We start from the raw sequence: 21,297 nt of genomic DNA on the forward strand, positions 1-21,297 counted from the left end.
GGACCGCCTTCTGCTGCACGAATCCCAGCGACTGGTTAGGTCCCACAGAGTGGATCTTCTCCAGGTCCCGTCAACTAAACAATGTCGTTTGGCAGGACCCAGGGGAAGAGCCTTCTCTGTGGCGGCCCCGGCCCTTTGGAACCAACTGCCCCCCAGAGATTAGAATTGCCCCCACCCTCCTTGCCTTTCGTAAGCTTCTTAAAACCCACCTCTGCCGTCAGGCATAGGGGAATTGAGATACTCTTTCCCCCTAGGCCTTTATAATTTACACATGGTATGTTTGTATGTATGTTTGGTTTTATAATAAGGGTTTTTTTAGTTGTTTAGTATTGGATTGTTAAATGCTGTTTTCTATCACTGTTGTTAGCTGCCCCGAGTCTGCGGAGAGGGGTGGCACACAAATCCAATAAACAAACAAACAAACAAATAAATAAACAAATAAGGCCTGCCCTCAGTTGACACCCTGCTGATGAAAGACCAGACATGTTGGACAGGCCATTTTGCAAGGATGCTGAACCGTCGCATCCTCAAACAAGCTCCTGTCACGGGGAGCTGTCTCAAGGAAGCGATCCAAAGACACGTTGAAAGCCTCCTTCCAAGTCCCTGGATATCAACACCACCTCCTGGGAAACCCTGGCACTAGACCGATCGATGCGGCGCAAGCTGATCCATCAAGGCTGTGTCCAACATCTGAGGACAGAAGGACATCCATAAAATAGAATAGCATAGAATTCTTTATTGACTAAGTGTGATTGGACACACAAGGAATTTGTCTTTGGTGCAAATGCTCTCAGTGTACATAAAAGAAAAAGAGACATTTGTCAAGAGTCAGAGAAGGAGAGGAGCCTTCTCTGTGGCGGCCCCGACCCTCTGGAACCAGCTCCCCCCAGATATCAGAGTTGCCCCCACCCTCCTTGCCTTTCGCAAGCTCCTTAAAACCCTCCTCTGTCGTCAGGCATGGAGGAATTGAGATATTCCTTTCCTCCCTAGGCTTATAGAATTTATACATGGTATGCTAGTATGTATGAGCGGTTCTTTAAATTGGGGTTTTTTAGATTGTTTTTAATATTAGATTTGTTTACATTGTCCTTTTATATTGTTGTTAGACGCCCCAAGTCTTCGGAATTTTAAAATTAAGGGAGACTAGGATGGTCCCATTTCGGCCTTGTCCTGGGTTGGGCCTAGAGGCAAAAAGGAGCTGTGACGTTCCTTCAATATACCAGGGTGATCCCACATTAAAAAAAACAACCATATTATATATGAATGGATGAATGGATGGATGAATAAATAAATAAGAGTCATGAGTTTACAACACTTCATGATTGTCCTAGGGGTCAAATAAGCAATGAGGAAACAATGTTAATCAAAATCTTAAGGACACAAGGAACAAGTTGCAGTTGTACGGTCTTAGCAATGGACATGTGGGGAGTCCATTTGTGGTCGTAAGTCGAGGACTGCCTGCAATGGCTTCCATTTCACCTGCCGCCGTGTTTCCTCTCTCTCCCTGAGCTTGTTGTGTCCGCTTTCTTTCTTCGGCCAGACGCTTCGTATAATCTCACTCCACCTTTCTCCCTCCCTTTTTTGCCTTTCAGTTAAATTATTTGAAGTCATAGAGACGGATAAGACGCTGTACCTCGTCATGGAATATGCCAGTGGAGGTGAGTGCGTGTCTCTCCGTACCGTCCCCTGGCCCCAAATTCTAAGAATCTGATGGGGTTTGCAAAGGTCACGCTGTAGAGTAGAGTAGAATAGAATAGAATAGAATAGAATTCTTTATTGGCCAAGTGTGATTGGACACACAAAGCAATTTGTCGTTGGTGCCTATGCTTTCTGTGTACATTAAAGAAAATACATTCATCATAAACCGTAAGATACAACAGTGATAGTCCTAGGATACTAGATTGTTCCGCCGGGCTCTCTGATAGGAGCCTCCCGAAAATTCAAGGGTACAAATTTCAGACACACACACACGTTTGAAAATTCAAAACAATGTTCTTTATCCCAAAAGTCAAAATAAACAAAGCACTCTTTTTGTATTTCAAAGAGCCCTCTTCCCAAAACAACCGGGTAGTCTGTACAATTTCCCTTAAGCAGTCATTAAGTACTTAGCTAGCAGCTGTGAAGAAACTTCACACCCCTTCTTCTTCCAAGGAAGTGACACACACACACACACACACACACACACACACACGTTGCTCTGCTTTTGTTTTAAAGGCGTGAAAAAGCAACGAAGTCCAGCAACACAAGACTCCTGACGAACTCTGATCAGATACTCTTCCACAACAGCCAAGCCCACATGCTGCTATTTATAGCAGCAGCCCTAATTACTGGAGCCCCCACCCAAACACAGGTGGCCACCCTTATTTCCTGTAATATGTCCTTACTTGGTCTCTTCTACGCATAATTCTGTGCTTGCATGGGTCCAAAACGTCATCATCTGAATCAAAGGAAGATAAGGGAGATTGACTGCCTGGGCTGTGTGCCAAGCCCCTCTCTGCAGAGTCACTCCCACCTTCTTCTTCCTCCGAGGAAACTAAACTCTGAACTGACTCTGTCGGCAATAACACAGGCCTGTGACGTGGTGAATTTTCCCCTGCATCCAAATCCCCATTCCCTGGGGCAGGAGCTGGGCCAGAGCCAACCACAACATCAGATAAGCAATCAAATCAGACTAGAAAACTAAAACAATATAAAGCGGCAATCTGGGACTATGGAGGTACTGATACCACTCTATAAAGCCTTAGCTACACCACACCTAGAGAACCTCATCTAGTTTTGGTCACCACGCTACAAAAAAGACATTGAAACGTCTAGAGTTTACCTTCCGTCCTTGGTCCTAATGAGTTTTTTTTTACTAGTATCGTGTATATAAACCTTATTTAAACCTTACCGCAGTTAGGCGGTAGGGAAAGCAAGTAGGATGCTTGGCTGCATAGCCAGAGGTATAACAAGCAGGAAGAGGGAGATTATGATCCCGCTATATAGAGCGCTGGTGAGACCACAGTTGGAATAATACTGTGTTCAGTTCTGGAGACCTCACCTACAAAAAGATATTGACAAAATTGAACGGGTCCAAAGAATGGGCTACAAGAATGGTGGAAGGTCTTAAGGATAAAACGTATCAGGAAAAACTTCATGGACTAAATCTGTATAGTCTGGAGGACAGAAGGAAAAGGGGGGACATGATCGAAACATTTAAATATGTCAAAGGGTTAAATAAGTGTTTTTAATAGGAAAGTGAACACAAGAACAAGGGGGCACAATCTGAAGTTAGTTGGGGGAAAGATCAAAGGCAACATGAGAAAATATTATTTTACTGAAAGAGTAGTAGATCCTTGGAACAAACTTCCAGCAGACGTGGTGGATAAATCCACAGTAACTGAATTTAAACATGCCTGGGATAAACATAGATCCATCCTAAGATAAAATACAGAAAATAGTATAAGGGCAGACTAGATGGACCATGAGGTCTTTTTCTGCCATCAGACTTCTATGTTTCTATTATCTCTTTGTATACCACCAATACATACTTGACAGAACAAAGAAATAAAAAAAAAATAAAGTGTAGAGGAGAGCAACCAAAATGATTAGGGGACTGGAGACTATAACATACCAAAAGGAGTTGCAGAAACTGGGCCCTGGCTGAAGAGAAGGACCAGGGGAGACATGATAGCAGACTTCCAATATTTGAGGGGCTGCCCCAGGGAGGAGGAAGGGGTCAGGCTGTTTCCCAAGGCACCAGAAGGCCAGACAAGGAATTTCAGATGGAAGCTGACCAAGGAGAGATGGTTCGACCTGGAATTAAGGAGGAACTTTCTGGCGGTGAGAGCGATCCACCAGTAGGACAGAAGTTGCCTGCGGAGGTTGTAGGAGACTTTCAAAGGGAGATTAGACGGCCATTTGTCCGAAATAGTGTAGGGACGCCTGCTTGAGCTGGGGGAGGGGGGGGGGGTTGGAACTAGATCAGTGGTTCTCAAACTTTCTAAGGCCGCGACCCCTTAATACAGTTCCTCGTGTTGTGGTGACCCCCAACCCTAGGTCTAGCGCCAATTCACCCAACAGAGCGTTGAGCTGATTGGCAGGAAGGTCAGAGAGATGCCCCCACTGTAAACGCCTGATTGGTCGGATTGTAAAAATATTTTTCCAAGATGCCAGAATAGAAGCTTTAGTTTCCAAGGAGAAATTTGTCTTTTCTCAGTGTTTCAGGCGACCCCCGTGAAATGGTCATTCGACCCCCAAAGGGGTCCCGACCCCCAGGTTGAGAACCACTGGACTAGATCAAGGGTAGGCAAAGTTGGCTCTTCTATGACTTGTGGACTTCAACTCCCAGAATTCCTAAGACAATCGTGCTAGTTCAGGAATTCTGGGAGTTGAAGTCCACAAGTCATAGAAGAGCCAACTTTGCCTACCCCTGGACTAGGTGACCTACAACTCTCGTAACAAGGTTATAGTCGTGAGTCGGAGGAGATAGGTAATAGGAAGGATGAGAGGAGGGAAGTGTTTTTAATAGGAAAGTGAACACAAGAATAAGGGGACACAATCTGAAGTGAGTTGGGGGAAAGATCAAAAGCAACGTGAGAAAATATTATTTGACTGAAAGAGTAGTAGATCCTTGAAACAAACTTCCAGCAGACGTTGTTGGTAAATCCACAGGAACTGAATTTAAACATGCCTGGGATAAACACAGATCCATCCTAAGATAAAAATACAGGAAATAATATAAGGGCAGACTAGATGGACCATGAGGTCTTTTTCTGCCGTCAGTCTTCTATGTTTCTAAGAAGAACAGGAACAAAGTCTTAACTAATACAGTTTGGGCCCTTAATGCAGTTAGCTGGGTTTTAGACTCAGCCCGATTCTTTATAATGACTTAATAATATTGAACAAAATTAAATAAATGCATGTACAAGTAGCCCATCAAGGCTATAACAGTGCGGCTAATGACCTTTCAAAGTTACAATAGCATTGTGGGGGGTGGGGTGACTTACGAGCATTTTTCACACTTTATTTATTCGATTTTGATTTTTTTAATTTGTACTTAACGACGGCAGCAGCATCTCCCTGTGATTTGCATTCTTACGCTTGTCCACTGGTTAGAAACCTAGAAACATAGAAGATTTGACGGTAGAAAAAGACCTCCTGGTCCATCTAGTCTGCCCTTATATTATTTCCTGTATTTTATCTCAGGGTGGATCTGTGTTTATCCCAGGCATGTTTACATTCAGTTCCTGTGGATTTACCAACCACGTCTGCTGGAAGTTTGTTCCAAGCATCTACTACTCTTTCAGCCAAATAATATTTTCTCAGGTTGCTTTTGAACTGTCCCCCAACTAACTTCAGATTGTGTCCCCTTGTTCTTGTGTTCACTTTCCTATTAAAAAACACTTCCCTCCTGGACCTTATTTAACCCTTTAACGTATTTAAATGTCTCGATCGTGTCCCCCCTTTTCCTTCTGTCCTCCAGACTCTACAGATGGAGTTCATGAAGTCTTTCCTGATAAAGTTTTACGCTTAAGACCTTCCACCATTTTTGTAGCCCGTCTTTGGACCCGTTCAATTTTGTCTATATCTTTTTGTAGGTGAGGTCTCCAGAACTGGACACAGTGTTCCAAAATACTGGTTGATATTTATGACGGCCGCAGTGTCCCGTGATCACATGAACCGCTTTTGGAACCTTGTCATTGGGGAAATCAGATTCACTTAACAAACACGACGATTCACTTAACGAAGGCGGCAAGAAAAGTTGTAAAATGGGGACCGAAACTGGCTTAACAAATGCCTCCCACGAATTTGAGGCAGTTGCAAGTCGAGGACTGTTTAAAAAGTAAAGTTAAATACACAAAAAGCCACCAGCAAAGCGATTCCTCCCAGAATTGACCCCCCCAAAAAGGGGGGCAATTTAAACCTGATTTTTGGAACTTAAAAAAAAGGGGGGGGGGAGGAAATCAACCCCCCCTCTAAATTGGGGAGGGGGTTTTCTCTCCCCTCCGCCCTGCCTTCTTTTGCTTCTGCTGAAATGAATGGCCCCTGAATCCCTGGAGTTGGTCCCATATGGTCCATTAGGGATAACAAAAGCCTTTTGCAGCAACAGATGGGCGAAAGTTATCCTTGCCCCCACCCACCTTGAGATAAAAGTAAGACAGATGGCTTGGGGAGGGGGGTGTTAGAGAAAGCCAGGTGGAGAATGAGGCCCACCCAGGGCAGAGAATGGTACCCTCCGGGCTTTGCCTGATTCTGGCAGATAAAATATCCCGATCCATCCATTAGAGTATGGATTTATCTCCAGCAAATAAGATTCTTTGAGCAGGGACTCTTAAGGAGGAAGAGAAGAGATGGATGGTGAGAAGAGTAGTAGATCCTTGGAACAAACTTCCACCAGACGTGGTTAGTAAATCCACAATAACTGAATTTAAACATGCCTGGGATAAACATAGATCCATCCTAAGATAAAATACAGAAAGTAGTATAAGGGCAGACTAGATGGATCATGAGGTCTTTTTCTGCCGTCAGACTTCTATGTTTCTATGTTTCTAAGAACAGGAGAAAGTTCTACCTACCGGGTACAGCAGGGGACAATCTCAGATTTATTTATTTTGAGTTGGAAGGCACCTTGTAGGTCATCTAGTCCAACCCCACCCCACCCAGCTCAAGCAGGAGTCCCTACACCATTTCTCAACCCAGACAAGACGGAGTGGCTGTGGGTCTTGCCTCCCAAGGACAATTCCATCCGTCCGTCCATTACCCTGGGGGGAGAATCATTGACCCCCTCAGAGAGGGTTCGCAACTTGGGCGTCCTCCTCGATCCACAGCTCATATTAGAGAAACACCTTTCAGCTGTGGCGAGGGGGGCGTTTGCCCAGGTTCGCCTGGTGCACCAGTTGCGGCCATATTTGGACCAGGACTCACTGCTCACAGTCACTCGTGCCCTCATCACCTCGAGGCTCGACTACTGTAACGCTCTTTACATGGGGCTACCTTTGAAAAGTGTTTGGAAATTTCAGATCGTGCAGAATGCAGCTGCGAGAGCAATCATGGGCTTTCCCAAATATGCCCATGTCACACCAACACTCCGCAGTCTGCATTGGTTGCCGATAGTTTCCGGTCACAATTCAAAGTGTTGGTTATGACCTATAAAGCCCTTCATGGCACCAGGCCAGAATATCACAGGGACCGCCTTCTGCCGCACGAATCCCAGCGACCAGTTAGGTCCCACAGAGTGGGTCTTCTCCGGGTCCCGTCAACCAAACAATGTCGTTTGGCGAGACCCAGGGGAAGAGCCTTCTCTGTGGCGGCCCCAGCCCTCTGGAACCAACTCCCCCCAGAGATTAGAATTGCCCCCACCCTCCTTGCCTTTCGTAAGCTGCTTAAAACCCACCTCTGCCGCCAGGCATGGGGGAATTGAGATACTCTTTCCCCCTAGGCCTTTACAATTTTATGCATGGTATGTCTGTATGTATGTTTGGTTTTTTTATATAATGGGTTTTTAACTGTTTTTAGTATTGGATTATACTGTTTTGTTACTGTTGTTAGCCGCCCCGAGTCTGCGGAGAGGGGCGGCATACAAATCCAATAAATGATAATAATAAAATAATTTCAGACAAATGGCCATCCAATCTCTCTTTGAAAGTCTCAAGCATTGGAGCTCTTACAATATCCGCAGGCAGTGTCTGTGTTCCACTTCTTTGATCGCTCTCACCGTCCAGAAATTTCCAGGTTGAATAATCTCTCCTTGGTCAGCTTCCATCTGTTGTTCCTTGTCTGGCCTTCTGGTGCTTTGGAAAACAGCCTGAGCCCCTCCTCCAGGTGTTACCTGCCTTGCCCACCCTTCAAAAGAAGGCCAAGCGTTGCTTCTGGTAGCAGCAGTTTTGAGACAGAAATTAGCCGTTTTGGAGCAGCAATGGCTCTCAATGTTAGCGGTGTTAAGATAGGTGGACTTCAACTCCCAGAATTCCCCAGCCAGGGTGCTTTCAAGGCCGGCTTTGAATTCCCAGAATTCCCCAGCCAGCATGTTTTTAAAATGGGTGGACTTCAATTCCCAGAATCCCCCACTCAGCCTGATTTAGGGGTCGTGATTTCTGACAGTCTCAAAATGGGTGAGCAGTGTGGTCGGGCGGTAGGAAAAGCAAGTAGGATGCTTGGCTGCATAGCTAGAGGTATAACAGGCAGGAAGAGGGAGATTGTGATCCCCTTATATAGAACGCTGGTGAGACCCCATTTGGAATAATACTGTGTTCAGTTCTGGAGACCTCACCTACAAAAAGATATGGACAAAATTGAACGGGTCCAAAGACGGGCTACAAGAATGGTGGAAGGTCTTAAGCATAAAACGTATCAGGAAAGACTTCATGAACTCCATCTGTAGAGTCTGGAGGACAGAAGGAAAAGGGGGGACATGATCGAAACATTTAAATATCTTAAAGGGTTAAATAAGGTTCAGGAGGGAAGTGTTTTTAATAGGAAAGTGAACACAAGAACAAGGGGACACAATCTGAAGTTAGTTGGGGGGAAAGATCAAAGGCAACATGAGAAAATATTATTTTACTGAAAGAGTAGTAGATCCTTGGAACAAACTTCCAGCAGACGTGGTTGGTAAATCCACAGGAACTGAATGTAAACATGCCTGGGATAAACATAGATCCATCCTAAGATAAAATACAGGAAATAGTATAGGAGCAGACTAGATGGACCACGAGGTCTTTTTCTGCCGTCAGACTTCTATGTTTCTATGTTTCTATTTAAGATGGCTGGACTTCTAACTCCTAGAATCCCACGGCCAGCATGCTTCAAAATGGCTGGACATCCGGCTAGGGAATGCTGGGTGTTGAAGTCCAGCCATCTTAATTTAGTCAAGGTTGAGAAACACTTATTGTGGGCCAAACTTCCTCATTTGTCTAGGTGTGGTTGTATCCCAGCAGCAAAAAAAAGAAAAGAAAAAAAGAGGTTAACTGGATTTCCTGATTTATATTGAATTTTTTTGTTTCAAATTAAAAGACAGCTTCTTTTTTAAAAAAAAAAATATTTACTGATTATTAACATTCAGAACAAACAACATAGACAAACACTCACAAATACAAGCCGTAAAAAAACATACACGTAGAAAAAAATATCATATGTACACATGTACATATCTCTAATCATAAATATAACAGTTAACAAGAGATGTCAACTATGCTGTTGACTAATGTTTTGGATCAGTTATTATATATAGCATCTTATTTCGTTCTAAACTCTTTCAATGTTATACTAGTTTTGTTCATTAAGTGATTGTTCTTTTCCTTTTAAGTCAGTGTAGCTTGAATTTAACAACAACAATTTATATTTCTTTTATAGTTTACTTTTTAGGATTGTAAGATTACATGTCATTAAAATAACAGCTTCATTTTTCTCTTTCTCTCTCCCCCTCTCCTTTTTCCTCCCTCTCTTCTCTTTCTCTCCCTCTCTCTCCTCTCCCTCCCTCTCTCCTTCTGTGTCAATCTCTTTCTTTCTTCCTTCCTTCCTTCCCTCCCCCCTCTCCCTTTCTTTCTTTCCTTCGTTCACCCTCTCTCTCTCTCTTTCTTTCTTTTTTTCTTTCTTTTTCTCTCTCTCTCTCCCTTCCTTCCCTCCCCATCTCTCTCTCTTTCTTTCTTTCTTTCCTTCGTTCCCCCCTCTTTCTTTCTTCCTTCCTTCCTCCCCTCCCCCCTCTCTCTTTCTTTCCTTCATTCCCTCCTCTCTCCTTTCTTTCTTTCTTTCTTTCTTTCTTCCTTCCCTCCCCCTCTCCCTTTCTTTCTTTCCTTCGTTCCCCCCCTCTCTCTCTCTTTCTTTCTTTCTTTCTTTCTTTCTTTTTCTCTCTCTCTCTCTCTCTCCCTTCCTTCCCTCCCCATCTCTCTTTCTTTCTTTCCTTCATTCCCCCCTCTTTCTTCCTTCCTTCCTTCCTTCCCTGCCCCCTCTTTCTTTCTTTCCTTCATTCCCTCCTCTCTCCTTCTTTCTTTCTTTCTTTCTTCCTTCCTTCCTTCCTTCCTTCCTTCCTTCCTCCAGGCGAAGTGTTTGACTACTTAGTGGCTCATGGAAGAATGAAAGAGAAGGAAGCGCGGGCAAAATTCCGACAGGTTGGTGCTACATCTTTTTTATTGACCTGTGCAAAGGGATCTCTGCCACCATTAACTGCCTGCCAAAATGCCCATGGTTTGGGGAGGTGGGGAGAGAAACAGCTGCCCAAATTTTGCTCTTTGTGGAATTTGGCTTCTTGACCAAACCCCACCCCTTAGGATCCTCAGGTTGATAAACACTGCTTTTTGAATTTTTAAAAGCCTGGGTGGTAGAGGAAATAGAAGGTGCTACTCAAAGATAGCTGCAATTTCATTCTGGAAAAATTCCCTTCCTTTGCTGGCCTCCCCTGGTTGAGTGTTGCTGAACAATTTCATTCATTGTTCAGCAACACCCAACTGGGGGAGACAACCCAAAAAATCCCCCTTTTCGAACAGACTAAAAGCACCATTTTTAATCTGGCGTTTGTTGGCCGATCGGGCTTGGATTTTTCCTTCCTTTTGGTATGCGGAGGTGTTTATCATCGTCCTTCCATTCATCCCCATGTTGACAATGCAAGCTTATTAAAAGCTTTTTTTAAAACAAACAAACAAACCCTTATCTTCCTTCCCAAACCGGGAAGCAAAATTTTCACAGTTGTCAAGCAGCAAGTTTGTTACAACGACAACAGTGTTAGGATGAAAACTCCTGACTCTCATTCCTCGGGGTTCACAGCTGGGCGTCCCCATTGCCTTTGATCTCCTTTCTTAGGGGTGAATTTTGGGGCTTGCACACATTAATCGCTTTTCCATTGATTCCTATGGGAAACATCGTTTCGTCTTACAAACTTTTCACCTTAAGAACCTCATCCCGGAACCAATTAAGTTTGTAAGACAAGGTATCACTCTATATAATAAATTTCAATCTTAAATCTTTTATGTATACACTGAAGCCCTGTACTACTAAGTCTTATTTCTATTGCGGATCCACTCAAGCCATTTTTGCCATATCATAATTAGCTGGAGGTCAGAGTCGAAAATCAGTTCCTTAACATTAGTCACACGTCGTAAAACAAAGATCGAGGTGGACTTGGGAACTGAACACGGGAAGGAGAGGAGGAAGAGGGAGACTCATTGGATCACTGCTGCAAGAACTTTGCCCCCCCCTTCCAGGAAAAGCCAAGCCCCCACCCACCCATTGCACATACCTGCTTTCCCAGAGGCTGTGTGTGAAATGATGCAACGATGGGGCCTAATTTATGCAGCTTATTTTTTAAAAAACTTTCTTGGAAAAGGCATTGACACATCCACTTCTTCGCTCCCTTCTTCACTTTGAAACTCTAAGCAACTGGGGGGTGGGGGGGTAGGGAGCACAATTATTATTATTTATTTATTAGACTTGCATGCCACCCTTCTCCGAGGACCCGGAGCGGCTCACAACATACAATACAAAACAATATGAATACAAATCTAATAGTTAAAACAGTAAGCTAAAATCCCCATTATGTTTAAAAAAAACAGTCAGTCTACTCAATCACATCCATACATAACATTTAATGGTCAGAGAAGAAGGGGGCATGGTCTAGCTGCCCCTTTCCTGGCAACAGAGATGGGTCTTAAGTGTCTTGCGGAAGGCGAGGAGGGTGGGGGCAGTGCAAATCTCCAGGGGGAAGCTTATTCCAGAGGGCTGGGGCCGCCACAGAGAAGGCTCTTTTCCCTAGGCCCCTCCAGACGACAATCCCGAAGAAGCTCTGAAATATGTTGGGGTTGATGCGGTACTCGAGCGAGGATGGTTACCCTGATGAAGAAATTGCCCTTTTTCACCCTCCTTTCCCCCCCCTTTCTCTTCCAGATAGTGTCTGCTGTGCAGTACTGTCACCAAAAGTTCATTGTACATAGAGACTTGAAGGTAAGTGGACCAAGCAGGGGAGGCTTCAGTTTACCCACGCGACCTGCCGTATTTCGCCCTTTTGCCAAAGCAGCGCTCACAATCGGAAGCCAGGTTCATGATGTTGTTTTAAGCAGGGTTCAAAAAAGCTCCAGTTTTTGTTTTCAACTGTTGGCTCTTCCATTTATGTTGAGACTCTAGAAAGAGTGCAGAGAAGAACAACAAAGACGATTAAGGGGCTGGAGGCTAAAACATACAAAGAACAGTTTGTGTAACAAAGAGAAGGGGAGACATGATAGCGGAATTCCAATATCTTAGGGGCTCCACCTATTCTCCAGAGCAGCGTTTCCCAACCAGTGTGCCGCGAGACATGGTCAGATGTGCCGCGAAGCTCCTAGGGAAACTCCAGCTGGGCGGGGTGCTGCCAGTGCCTCCGACCTGGAGCTCCCACTCGCAGCTGTCCCCTGGCTACTGCCCGATGCCGCTGTTGTCGGCGTGGTGTAACGAGAGAGAAAGAGAGACAGAGAGAGAAAGAAAGAAAGAAAGAGAGATAGCAAGAGAGACAGAGAGAGAGAAAGAAAGAGAGAGATAGCAAGAGAGACAGAGAGAGAGAGAGAGAAAGAGATAGCAAGCGAGACAGAGAGAGAGAGAAAGAGAGATAGCAAGAGAGAGAGAGAGAAAAAGAGAGATAGCAAGAGAGGCAGAGAGAGAGAGATAGCAAGAGAGAGAGTGAGAAAGAAAGAAAGAGAGATAACAAGACAGAGAGAAAAAGAGATAGCAAGAGAGGCAGAGGGAGAGAGAGAGATAGCAAGAGAGAGAGAGAAATAAATAAATAAAGAGAGATAGCAAGAGAGACAGAGAGAGAGAGAGAAAGAGAGATAGCAAGAGAGAGAAAAAGAGAGATAGCAAGAGAGGCAGAGAGAGAGAGATAGCAAGAGAGAGAGTGAGAAAGAGAGATAGCAAGACACAGAGAGAGATAGCAAGAGAGACAGAGAAAGAGAGAGAGACAAAGAAAGAGATAGCAAGAGAGACAGAGATAGAGAGAGAGAGAAAGAGAGACATAGCAAGAGAGGCAGAGAGAGAGAAAGAAAAAGATAGCAAGAGAGACAGAGAGAGCAAGAGAGCGGGAAGAGAGAGAGAGAAAGACATAGAGGGAGGGAAGGAGGGAGAGAGAGAGCAAAAAAGAGAGGAAGAAAGAAAGAAAGAGGGATGGAGAGAGAGAAAGAAGGGAAGGAAGGAAGAGAGAGAAAGAGGGAGGGGAAAACAGAGTGAAAGGGAGGAAGAGAGAGATTTTTTTTTTTGTCCAAACTTTTTTTTAGCCCTCCCCCCCCCTCAATGTTCCCCAGAATTTTGAAAATATGAATAATGTGCCGCGGCTCAAAAAAGGTTGGGAAACTCTGCTCCAGAGAACCTGAAGGCAGGACCCAAAGTAACAGGTGGAAGATCATTAAAGAAAGAAGCAACCTAGAAATAAGGAGAAATTACCTTTTTATTATTAATTATTAAATTTTATTTACATATATAAACAAACATACAAGGACAGTACAAACACATAAAATTAACAAAAAAAACCATAATAGGAAGCGGGCGAGTGATTGACAGGTCTGTATAATAATATTAACTATATACATTCTCTATAACCTATTGTAAATAACTTAATACACATGAATTGCTGATTATGGATGGTAATTAAATTGACAAAAAACCCACAGAGGGATAGTCTTAATTATTATAAATATCTTCATCTCCTTTATACAATTAACTTTAACACCAGGTAAATTTCTTTTGCATATTAATAATTTAGGGTGGTTTTTTTGGCGGATTTGGTCTTTTTTCAAGCTAACGATAAAATAAATCATTGTTTCTTAATTCTATTGTTAACTTAACCATTTCTGCACAACATGTAATTTTCTCCAGTATCTGCTCTTCCTGTGATACCGTATTCCTTCATTTTTCCACATTTGGACGAAGGCTATTCTTGCCACAGTTGTAATATGGATGACCAAATATGTGTGATTTTTTTACTGAGATGTTGTCGTATAATTCCTAAGAGGAAACACTCTGGGGTTTTATCCAGATTAAAATCTAAAATTTCATCTTTCCTATTGGTTTCCAAAAAATTTGGGACTTTCCCACCATAAGTGATAATAGGTTCCGTATTCTTTTTTTGCATTTCCAGCAGTTAGAAGGTTGATTTTTATCTATCTTAGCTAGTTTGGCAGGAACGATATGCTAATACGGAGAAATTTCCTGACAGCGAGAACAATTCATCAGTGGAACGGCTTGCCACCAGAAGTTTTGGGGGGCCCAACCCTGGAGGTTTTTGGGAAGAGACTGGACAGGCCTTTGGTCCAGCATGGTCTTTTATTCAATCAAGCAAGGGCTAGAGGACCTACAAGATCCCTTCCAACGCTTGTTAGTCTGCAGATCTTTGTTATCTAGCTCAGTGATTTTCAACCTTTTTTGAGCCACGGCACATTTTTTACATTTACAAAACCCTGGGGCACATTGAGTTGGGGGGGGGGGGGGGGCGCTAAAAAAAGTTTGGACCAATTTTTTTTCTCTCTTCCTCCCTTTCACTCTATTTCTCTCTCTCTCCTTCTTTCTCTCTCTTTTTTTCTCTCTCTCTCTCCATCCCTCTTTCTTTCTCTCTTCCTTCCTTCCTCTCTTTTTTGCTCTCTTTCTCCCTACCTCCCTCTATGTCTTTCTCTTTCCCACCTTCCCTCCCTCTCTTTCTCTCTTTTCCTCTCTCTTGCTCTCTCCATTGCTTGCTTTCTTTCTCTTTTCTTTTTCTCTCTCTTTCTCTCTCTCTCTTTCTCTCTCTCTTGTTTTATTTTTCTCTCTCTTGCTTTCTTTCTTTCTCTCTCTTGCTTTCTCTCTTTCTCTCTCTCTTGTTTTATTTTTCTCTCTCTTGTTTTCTTTCTTTCTCTCTCTCTCTTGCTTTCTCTCTTTCTCTCTCTCTTGTTTTATTTTTCTCTCTCTTGTTTTCTTTTTCTCTCTTGCTTTCTTTCTTTCTTTCTCTCTCTCTTTCTTTCTCTCTCTCTTTCTTTCTCTCTCTCTTTCTTTCTTTTTCTCTCTTGCTTTCTTTCTCTCTCTCTCTCTCTTTCTTTCTCTCTTGCTTTCTCTCTCTCTCTCTCTCTTGCTTTCTCTCTCTCTCTCTCTCTTGCTTTCTCTCTCTCTCTTGTTTTCTTTCTTTCTCTCTCTCTCTTGCTTTCTCTCTTTCTCTCTCTCTTGTTTTATTTCTCTCTCTCTTGTTTTCTTTTTCTCTCTCGCTTTCTCTCTCTCTCTCTTTCTTTCTCTCTTGTTTTCTCTCTCTCTCTCTTGCTTTCTCTCTCTCTCTCTCTCTCTTGTTTTCTTTCTCTCTCTGAGCTTCGCGGCACACCTGACCATGTCTCACGGCACACTGGTTGAAAAACACTGATCTAGCTCGCTGATTCAGATTTGAAGTTTCACCGGACTTTCTCTACCCATTGCCTCCAGCCCCACCCATCCTTCCCGTTGACCATGCCTGGTGTAACAGCCCATGGTTTGAAAAGCAGCCTTAAGGCAAGTCCCCTTTTTCCCCAGCCAGAAGCTCTTGAAGTGCCTTTCATCCAGGGCCAGCCAGCATCTGGTGTTAGAGCCCAGGACAGCTGGAGCATGCGGCTTCTGCCCTCAATCCTTGTGTCCCCCCCCCCAGAGTATATCGAATTCCCTGCCCCTTCTGTGAACATTAATATTGAACATCAAGTGCCCCTGTATTCCTTTTTTTTTTCTTCCCAGCCTGAAGCCCTGTGAGCAAAATAGCTCTCGGGCTTTCAAAACTAGAATTTGATATAATTCGCCTTAGCCAACTGGCTGCGGGACAGTTTAAACAATCGTATTTGATTATTTAAAATAAAATGTTAAAAATATTTTTATCTTTGGCCACTGACCTCTTCACTAGACCAGTGTTTCCCAACCTTGGCAACTTGAAGAGATCTGGACTTCAACTCCCAGAATTCCCCAGCCAGCATTGGCTGGCTGGGGAATTCTGGGAGTTGAAGTCCAGATCTCTTCAAGTTGCCAAGGTTGGGGAACACTGCACTAGACTAACCATGCCCAGTTCCTGCAATGGTTCTTTGCATGTTTTAGCCTCCAGGCCCTTCATCACCCTGGTTGCTTGACCCCCTTCTCAGTTTCTCCCCCTCCTCTTCCTCTCCCCAGGCAGAAAACCTGCTCTTAGATGCCGACATGAACATCAAGATCGCCGACTTCGGTTTCAGCAACGAATTCACGTTCGGCAACAAGCTCGACACGTTCTGCGGGAGCCCCCCGTATGCCGCGCCCGAATTGTTCCAGGGCAAGAAGTACGACGGGCCCGAGGTGGATGTCTGGAGCCTCGGGGTTATTCTCTACACACTGGTCAGCGGCTCCCTGCCTTTCGACGGGCAGAACCTCAAGGTACCACGGCCTTCTTTCGAGTCTTCGGAGAGGGGCGGCATACAAATCTAATAAATTATTATTATTATTATTATTATTAATAATAATAATAATAATAATAATATTCGACAGGAAGTAGGAAGGCGGGGAACCGCAGAAAATATGACTGGCAGTTCACTCCCTTCTATCTGGGACAAACACTGCTCAAAAAAATAAAATTAAAGGGAACACATAAACAACACAATATAACTCCAAGTAAATCGAACGCCTGTGAAATCAAACTGTCCACTTAGGAAGCAACACTGATTGACCATCAATTTCATCGGTTGTTGTGCACATTCAACTTTGTACAGAACAAAGTATTCCATGAGAATATTTCATTCATTCAGATCTAGGATGGGTTCTTGGAGCGTTCCCTTGATTTTTTTGAAACATAGAAGATTGACGGCAGAAAACAGGCCTTCTGGTCCATCTAGTCTGCCCTGATACTATTTCCTGTGTTTAGGATGGATCTATGTTTGTCCCAGGCATGTTTAAATTCAGTGACTGTGGATTTTATCAACTATGTCTGCTGGAAGTTTGTTCCAAGCATCTACTACTCTTTCAGTCAAATAATATTTTCTCACGTTACTTCTGATCTTTCCCCCAACTCACCTCAAATTGTGTCCCCTTGTCCTTCACTTCCCTATTAAAAGCACTTCCCTCCTGGACCTTATTTAACCCTTTCACATATTTAAATGCTTCGATCATGTCCCCCCTTTGCCTTCTGTCCTCCAGACTATATAAAGTGATGCTTAGCCTCCAGGATTGTCTGAGACTCTGCATGTCTCCTTGGCAACCTGTTTTCCTTGTTACGTTCGGGGAAGGGGGCTCTCTCTGATACCCAAAGCAGAACCTTCAGATTCGGTCACAGTTTTATTCCTATAGAGCAGGGGAACTCAAACTACTGGCCACGGGCCCCATGCGGCCCACTAAAGCTATTAATCCAGTCACAAAGCTGCCCTGCCCATATCGCTCCAGCCACCCTTTGGGTGAGCCCAGCGGGCTGGAACTGAAAGGTAAGGAAACTGCAGTTTAAAGTTTCCAAATGTAAAATAATGCACTTGGGGAAAAGGATTCCTCAATCTGAGTATTGCATTGGCAGTTCTGTGTTAGCAAAAATGTCAGAAGAGAAAGATTTAGGGGTAGTGATTTCTGACAGTCTCCAAATGGGTGAACAATGCAGTCAGGCAGTAGGGAAAGTGAGTAGAATGCTTGGCTGCATAGCTAGAGGTATAACAAGCAGGAAGGGGGAGGTTGTGATCCCACTATATAGAGTGCTGGTGAGACCACATTTGGAGTACTGTGTTCAGTTCTGGAGACCTCACCTACAAAAAGATATTGACAAAATTGAATGGGTCCAAAGACGGGCTACAAGAATGGTGGAAGGTCTTCAGCATAAAACATATCAGGAAAGACTTCATGAACTCAATCCGGAGGACAGAAGGGAAAGGGGGGACACGATCGAAACATTTAAATATGTTAAAGGGTTAAATAAGGTCCAGGGGGGAAGTGTTTTTAATAGGAAAGTGAACCCAAGGACAAGGGGGCACAATCTGAGGCTAGTTGGGGGAAAGATCAGAAGCAACGTGAGAAAATATTATTTTACTGAAAGAGTAGTAGATCCTTGGAACAAACTTCCAACAGACGTGGTTGGTAAATCCACAGTAACTGAATTTAAACATGCCTGGGATAAACATATACCCATCCTAAAATACAGGAAATAGTATAAGGGCAGACTAGATGGACCATGAGGTCTTTTTCTGCCGTCAGTCTTCTATGTTTCTATGTTTCTAAGGCGTTCTGGAGGAAGGGGGGTGAAATACGGGGTGCGCAGACACCCCAGGAGGCCAAAAAAAAAACCCCAGGCTAAAAAATGAGCCTTTTTTTGACTGCAGAATAGAAACATAGAAGACTGATGGCAGAAAAAGACCTCATGGTCCATCTAATCTGCCCTGATACTATTTCCTGTATTTTATCTTAGGATGGATCTATGTTTATCCCAGGCATGTTTACATTCAGTTCCTGTGGATTTTGGTTCTGGAGATGGGGAAGGTGAAAAATGGGGCAGCCTAGGAGGCCCCAAAATGTCCAAAAAGGGGCAGTTTTTCGCTTCCCCCACCACCTCCGGCCGGCTCACAATTCAGAAACATGCGTTGCATTTAAAATATTTTTTTTTAAAAAATAAAACATTTAAGATGAAGCTTCTAGCTCTCTTGAAGGAGAGTGTGCCCCCTTGCACTGGTCTGGCTTAAAATAAATGTTTTTCTACCCCGCACACGCACAAACACCCCCCCATAATATCCCCTCTTCTCCCTTTTCAGGAGCTGCGAGAACGGGTTTTGAGGGGGAAGTATCGCATCCCCTTCTACATGTCCACGGACTGTGAGAACCTGCTGAAGAAATTCCTCATCCTGAACCCTAGCAAGAGAGGCACTTTAGAGGTGAGTGTCTGGAAGGGGCCCTTGGAGAAATACGAATAACCTCTGGTGCGGCCTCCCCTTTGGAGTTTCCTTGGGAAACACGCACACCCCACCCACACACCCACACAAAGAATCCTTGGAGGTCAAGAAAGGGAAACATTTGTAGCTCAGAGTTGAAAATACCTTAGTCTTCGGAGAGGGGCGGCATATAAATCCAATAAATGAATGAATGAATGAATGAATGAATGAATGAATGAATGAATGGGGGGGGTCCTTGGTGCTCTCCGAGCTCGGTGGTTTTCTTGTAGACCTTTCAAGACCCAAGTAGGGAACGTCATCAGTGCTAGAAGGGAATGGGGATTGTGGAGAGGAGGAGGAGGAAGAGAAGGAGGAAGAAGAGGAGAAGGAGGACTGTAGAGTGTTTGATATTCTCTGAGCTGGGTGGTTTTCTTGCAGACTTTTCAAGACCCAACTAGGGAATGTCATCAGTGCTAGAAGGGAATGGGGAGTGTGGAGAGGAGGAGGAGGAAGAAAAGAAGGAGGAAGAAGAGGAGGAAGAGGAGAAGGAGAACTGTAGAGTGTTTGATATTCTCTGAACTTAGTGGTTTTCTTGTAGACCTTTTAAGACCCAACTAGGGAACGTCATCAGTGCTAGAAGGGAATGTGGATTGTGGAGAGGAGGAGGAGAAAGAAAAGAAGGAGGAAGAGGAGGAGAAAGAGGAGAAGGAGAACTGTAGAGTGTTTGATATTCTCTGAACTTAGTGGTTTTATTGTAGACCTTTCAAGACCCAACTAGGGAACGTCATCAGTGCTAGAAGGGAATGGGGATTGTGGAGAGGAGGAGGAGGAAGAAAAGAAGGAGGAAGAAGAGGAGGATAGGAGAAGGAGGATTGTAGAGTGTTTGATATTCTCTGAACTTAGTGGTTTTCTTGTAGACCTTTCAAGACCCAAGTAGGGAACGTCATCAGTGCTAGAAGGGAATGGGGAGTGTGGAGAGGAGGAGGAGGAAGAAAAGAAGGAGGAAGAAGAGGAGGATAGGAGAAGGAGGATTGTAGAGTGTTTGATATTCTCTGAACTTAGTGGTTTTCTTGTAGACCTTTCAAGACCCAACTAGGGAACGCCATCACTGCTAGAAGGGAATGGGGAATGTGGAGAGGAGGAGGAGGAAGAAGAGGAGGGAGAAGGACTGTAGAGTGCTTGATATTCTCTGAACTTCATGACCCAGCTTCGTCAGTGCTAGAAGGGAGAAGGATTTACCCTCTGCAAGCAAGCTATTAAAATATAAACAGAGGGCCAAGCCCCCTCCCTTCTAGAACTGATGATGCTATCTAGCTGGGTCACGAAATGTCTGCAAGACAACCACCAAGGATTGCACAATCGTCTTCCTCCTCCTTCCTCTTCCTCCTCCTCTTCTTCTCTCCCTCCCTTCTAGAACTGATGCTGTTACCTGTGGTTGATCCAGAAGGATAACGTTTTACAGGTAGCCCTCGACTTAACAACCACAACGGAGACCAAATAATTTACGTTGCTGAGCGGAGCCGTGTGTTAAATGGAGTTTTGCCTCATTTTACGACCTTAACAGCCAACGGCTGTTCAGCGAATCCCTTCGTTTCTTAAGTTAGTCAGCCAGCTGTTAAGTGCCATAAGGTCACAAAAGGAGGATCACAGGACCCTCCCCACAAATGTCATAAATGTGAGTGAGTTGCCAGTTGTATGAATTTGGATCGCGTAACCACAGGGATGCTGCGACGGTAACTTTGATCACTAAATGAACTGTCGGGATATACAGAGCTACACAGCAGGACCAGAATTTATAGTGTGGCAATTTAGGAATCGGTGCAGAGAAATACCGAGGACACTTTTGTAGTAAACAGTTTTTACTCTTCAGTGCAATCCAAATATCTTCTGTCTTAGTCTTCTATTTACAGGAACAAACTTTGCTTTAACTATATTTATTTATTTATTTTGTCCAATACACAATAATACATAATGAAGGTTATAGTAGTGTGTTTAGAAAATGGGGTTTTTAAAATGTTTTTAGTAGAAATTTAGATTTGTTATAAATTGTTTTTCACCTTATGCACGCCCCTTACTGACCTCTTAGGAATCTGGTCAACTGTGGATAGTCTCAGATTATCTCAGGGACTGCCTTCTGCTGCACGAATCCCAGCGACCAGTTAGGTCCCACAGAGTGGGTCTTCTCCGGGTCCCGTCAACTAAACAATGCCGCTTGGCGGGACCCAGGGGAAGAGCCTTCTCTGTGGCGGCCCCGGCCCTCTGGAACCAACTCCCCCCACCCTCGTTGCCTTTCGTAAGCTGCTTAAAACCCACCTCTGCCGCCAGGCATGGGGGAATTGAGATACCCTTTCCCCCTAAACCTTTACAATTTTATGCATGGTATGTCTGTATGTATGTTTGGGTTTTATATTAATGGGTTTTTAATTGTTTTTAGTATTGGATTATTATTGTACACTGTTTTATTATTGCTGTTAGCCGCCCCGAGTCTGCGGAGAGGGGCGGCATACAAATCAAATTAATTAATTAA

The 21,297-nt window shown here is 44.0% G+C and overlaps 1 protein-coding gene across 22 annotated transcripts in view; it reads left to right on the forward strand.

Moving 5' to 3' along the window:
* Positions 1-21,297, forward strand: part of MARK2 (microtubule affinity regulating kinase 2) — a 148,235-nt gene that overhangs the window by 102,681 nt on the left and 24,257 nt on the right. For all 22 annotated transcript variants that reach the window (XM_070766109.1, XM_070766112.1, XM_070766123.1 and 19 more), the window contains exons 5-9: positions 1,593-1,658; positions 10,015-10,085; positions 11,854-11,910; positions 16,075-16,311; positions 18,654-18,773. In XM_070766109.1, the coding sequence (XP_070622210.1) occupies positions 1,593-1,658; positions 10,015-10,085; positions 11,854-11,910; positions 16,075-16,311; positions 18,654-18,773 (551 nt within the window). The remainder of the gene's footprint in view (positions 1-1,592; positions 1,659-10,014; positions 10,086-11,853; positions 11,911-16,074; positions 16,312-18,653; positions 18,774-21,297) is intronic.

Source organism: Erythrolamprus reginae, chromosome 13, assembly GCF_031021105.1.
Source record: "Erythrolamprus reginae isolate rEryReg1 chromosome 13, rEryReg1.hap1, whole genome shotgun sequence".
NCBI lineage: Eukaryota > Metazoa > Chordata > Lepidosauria > Squamata > Dipsadidae > Erythrolamprus > Erythrolamprus reginae.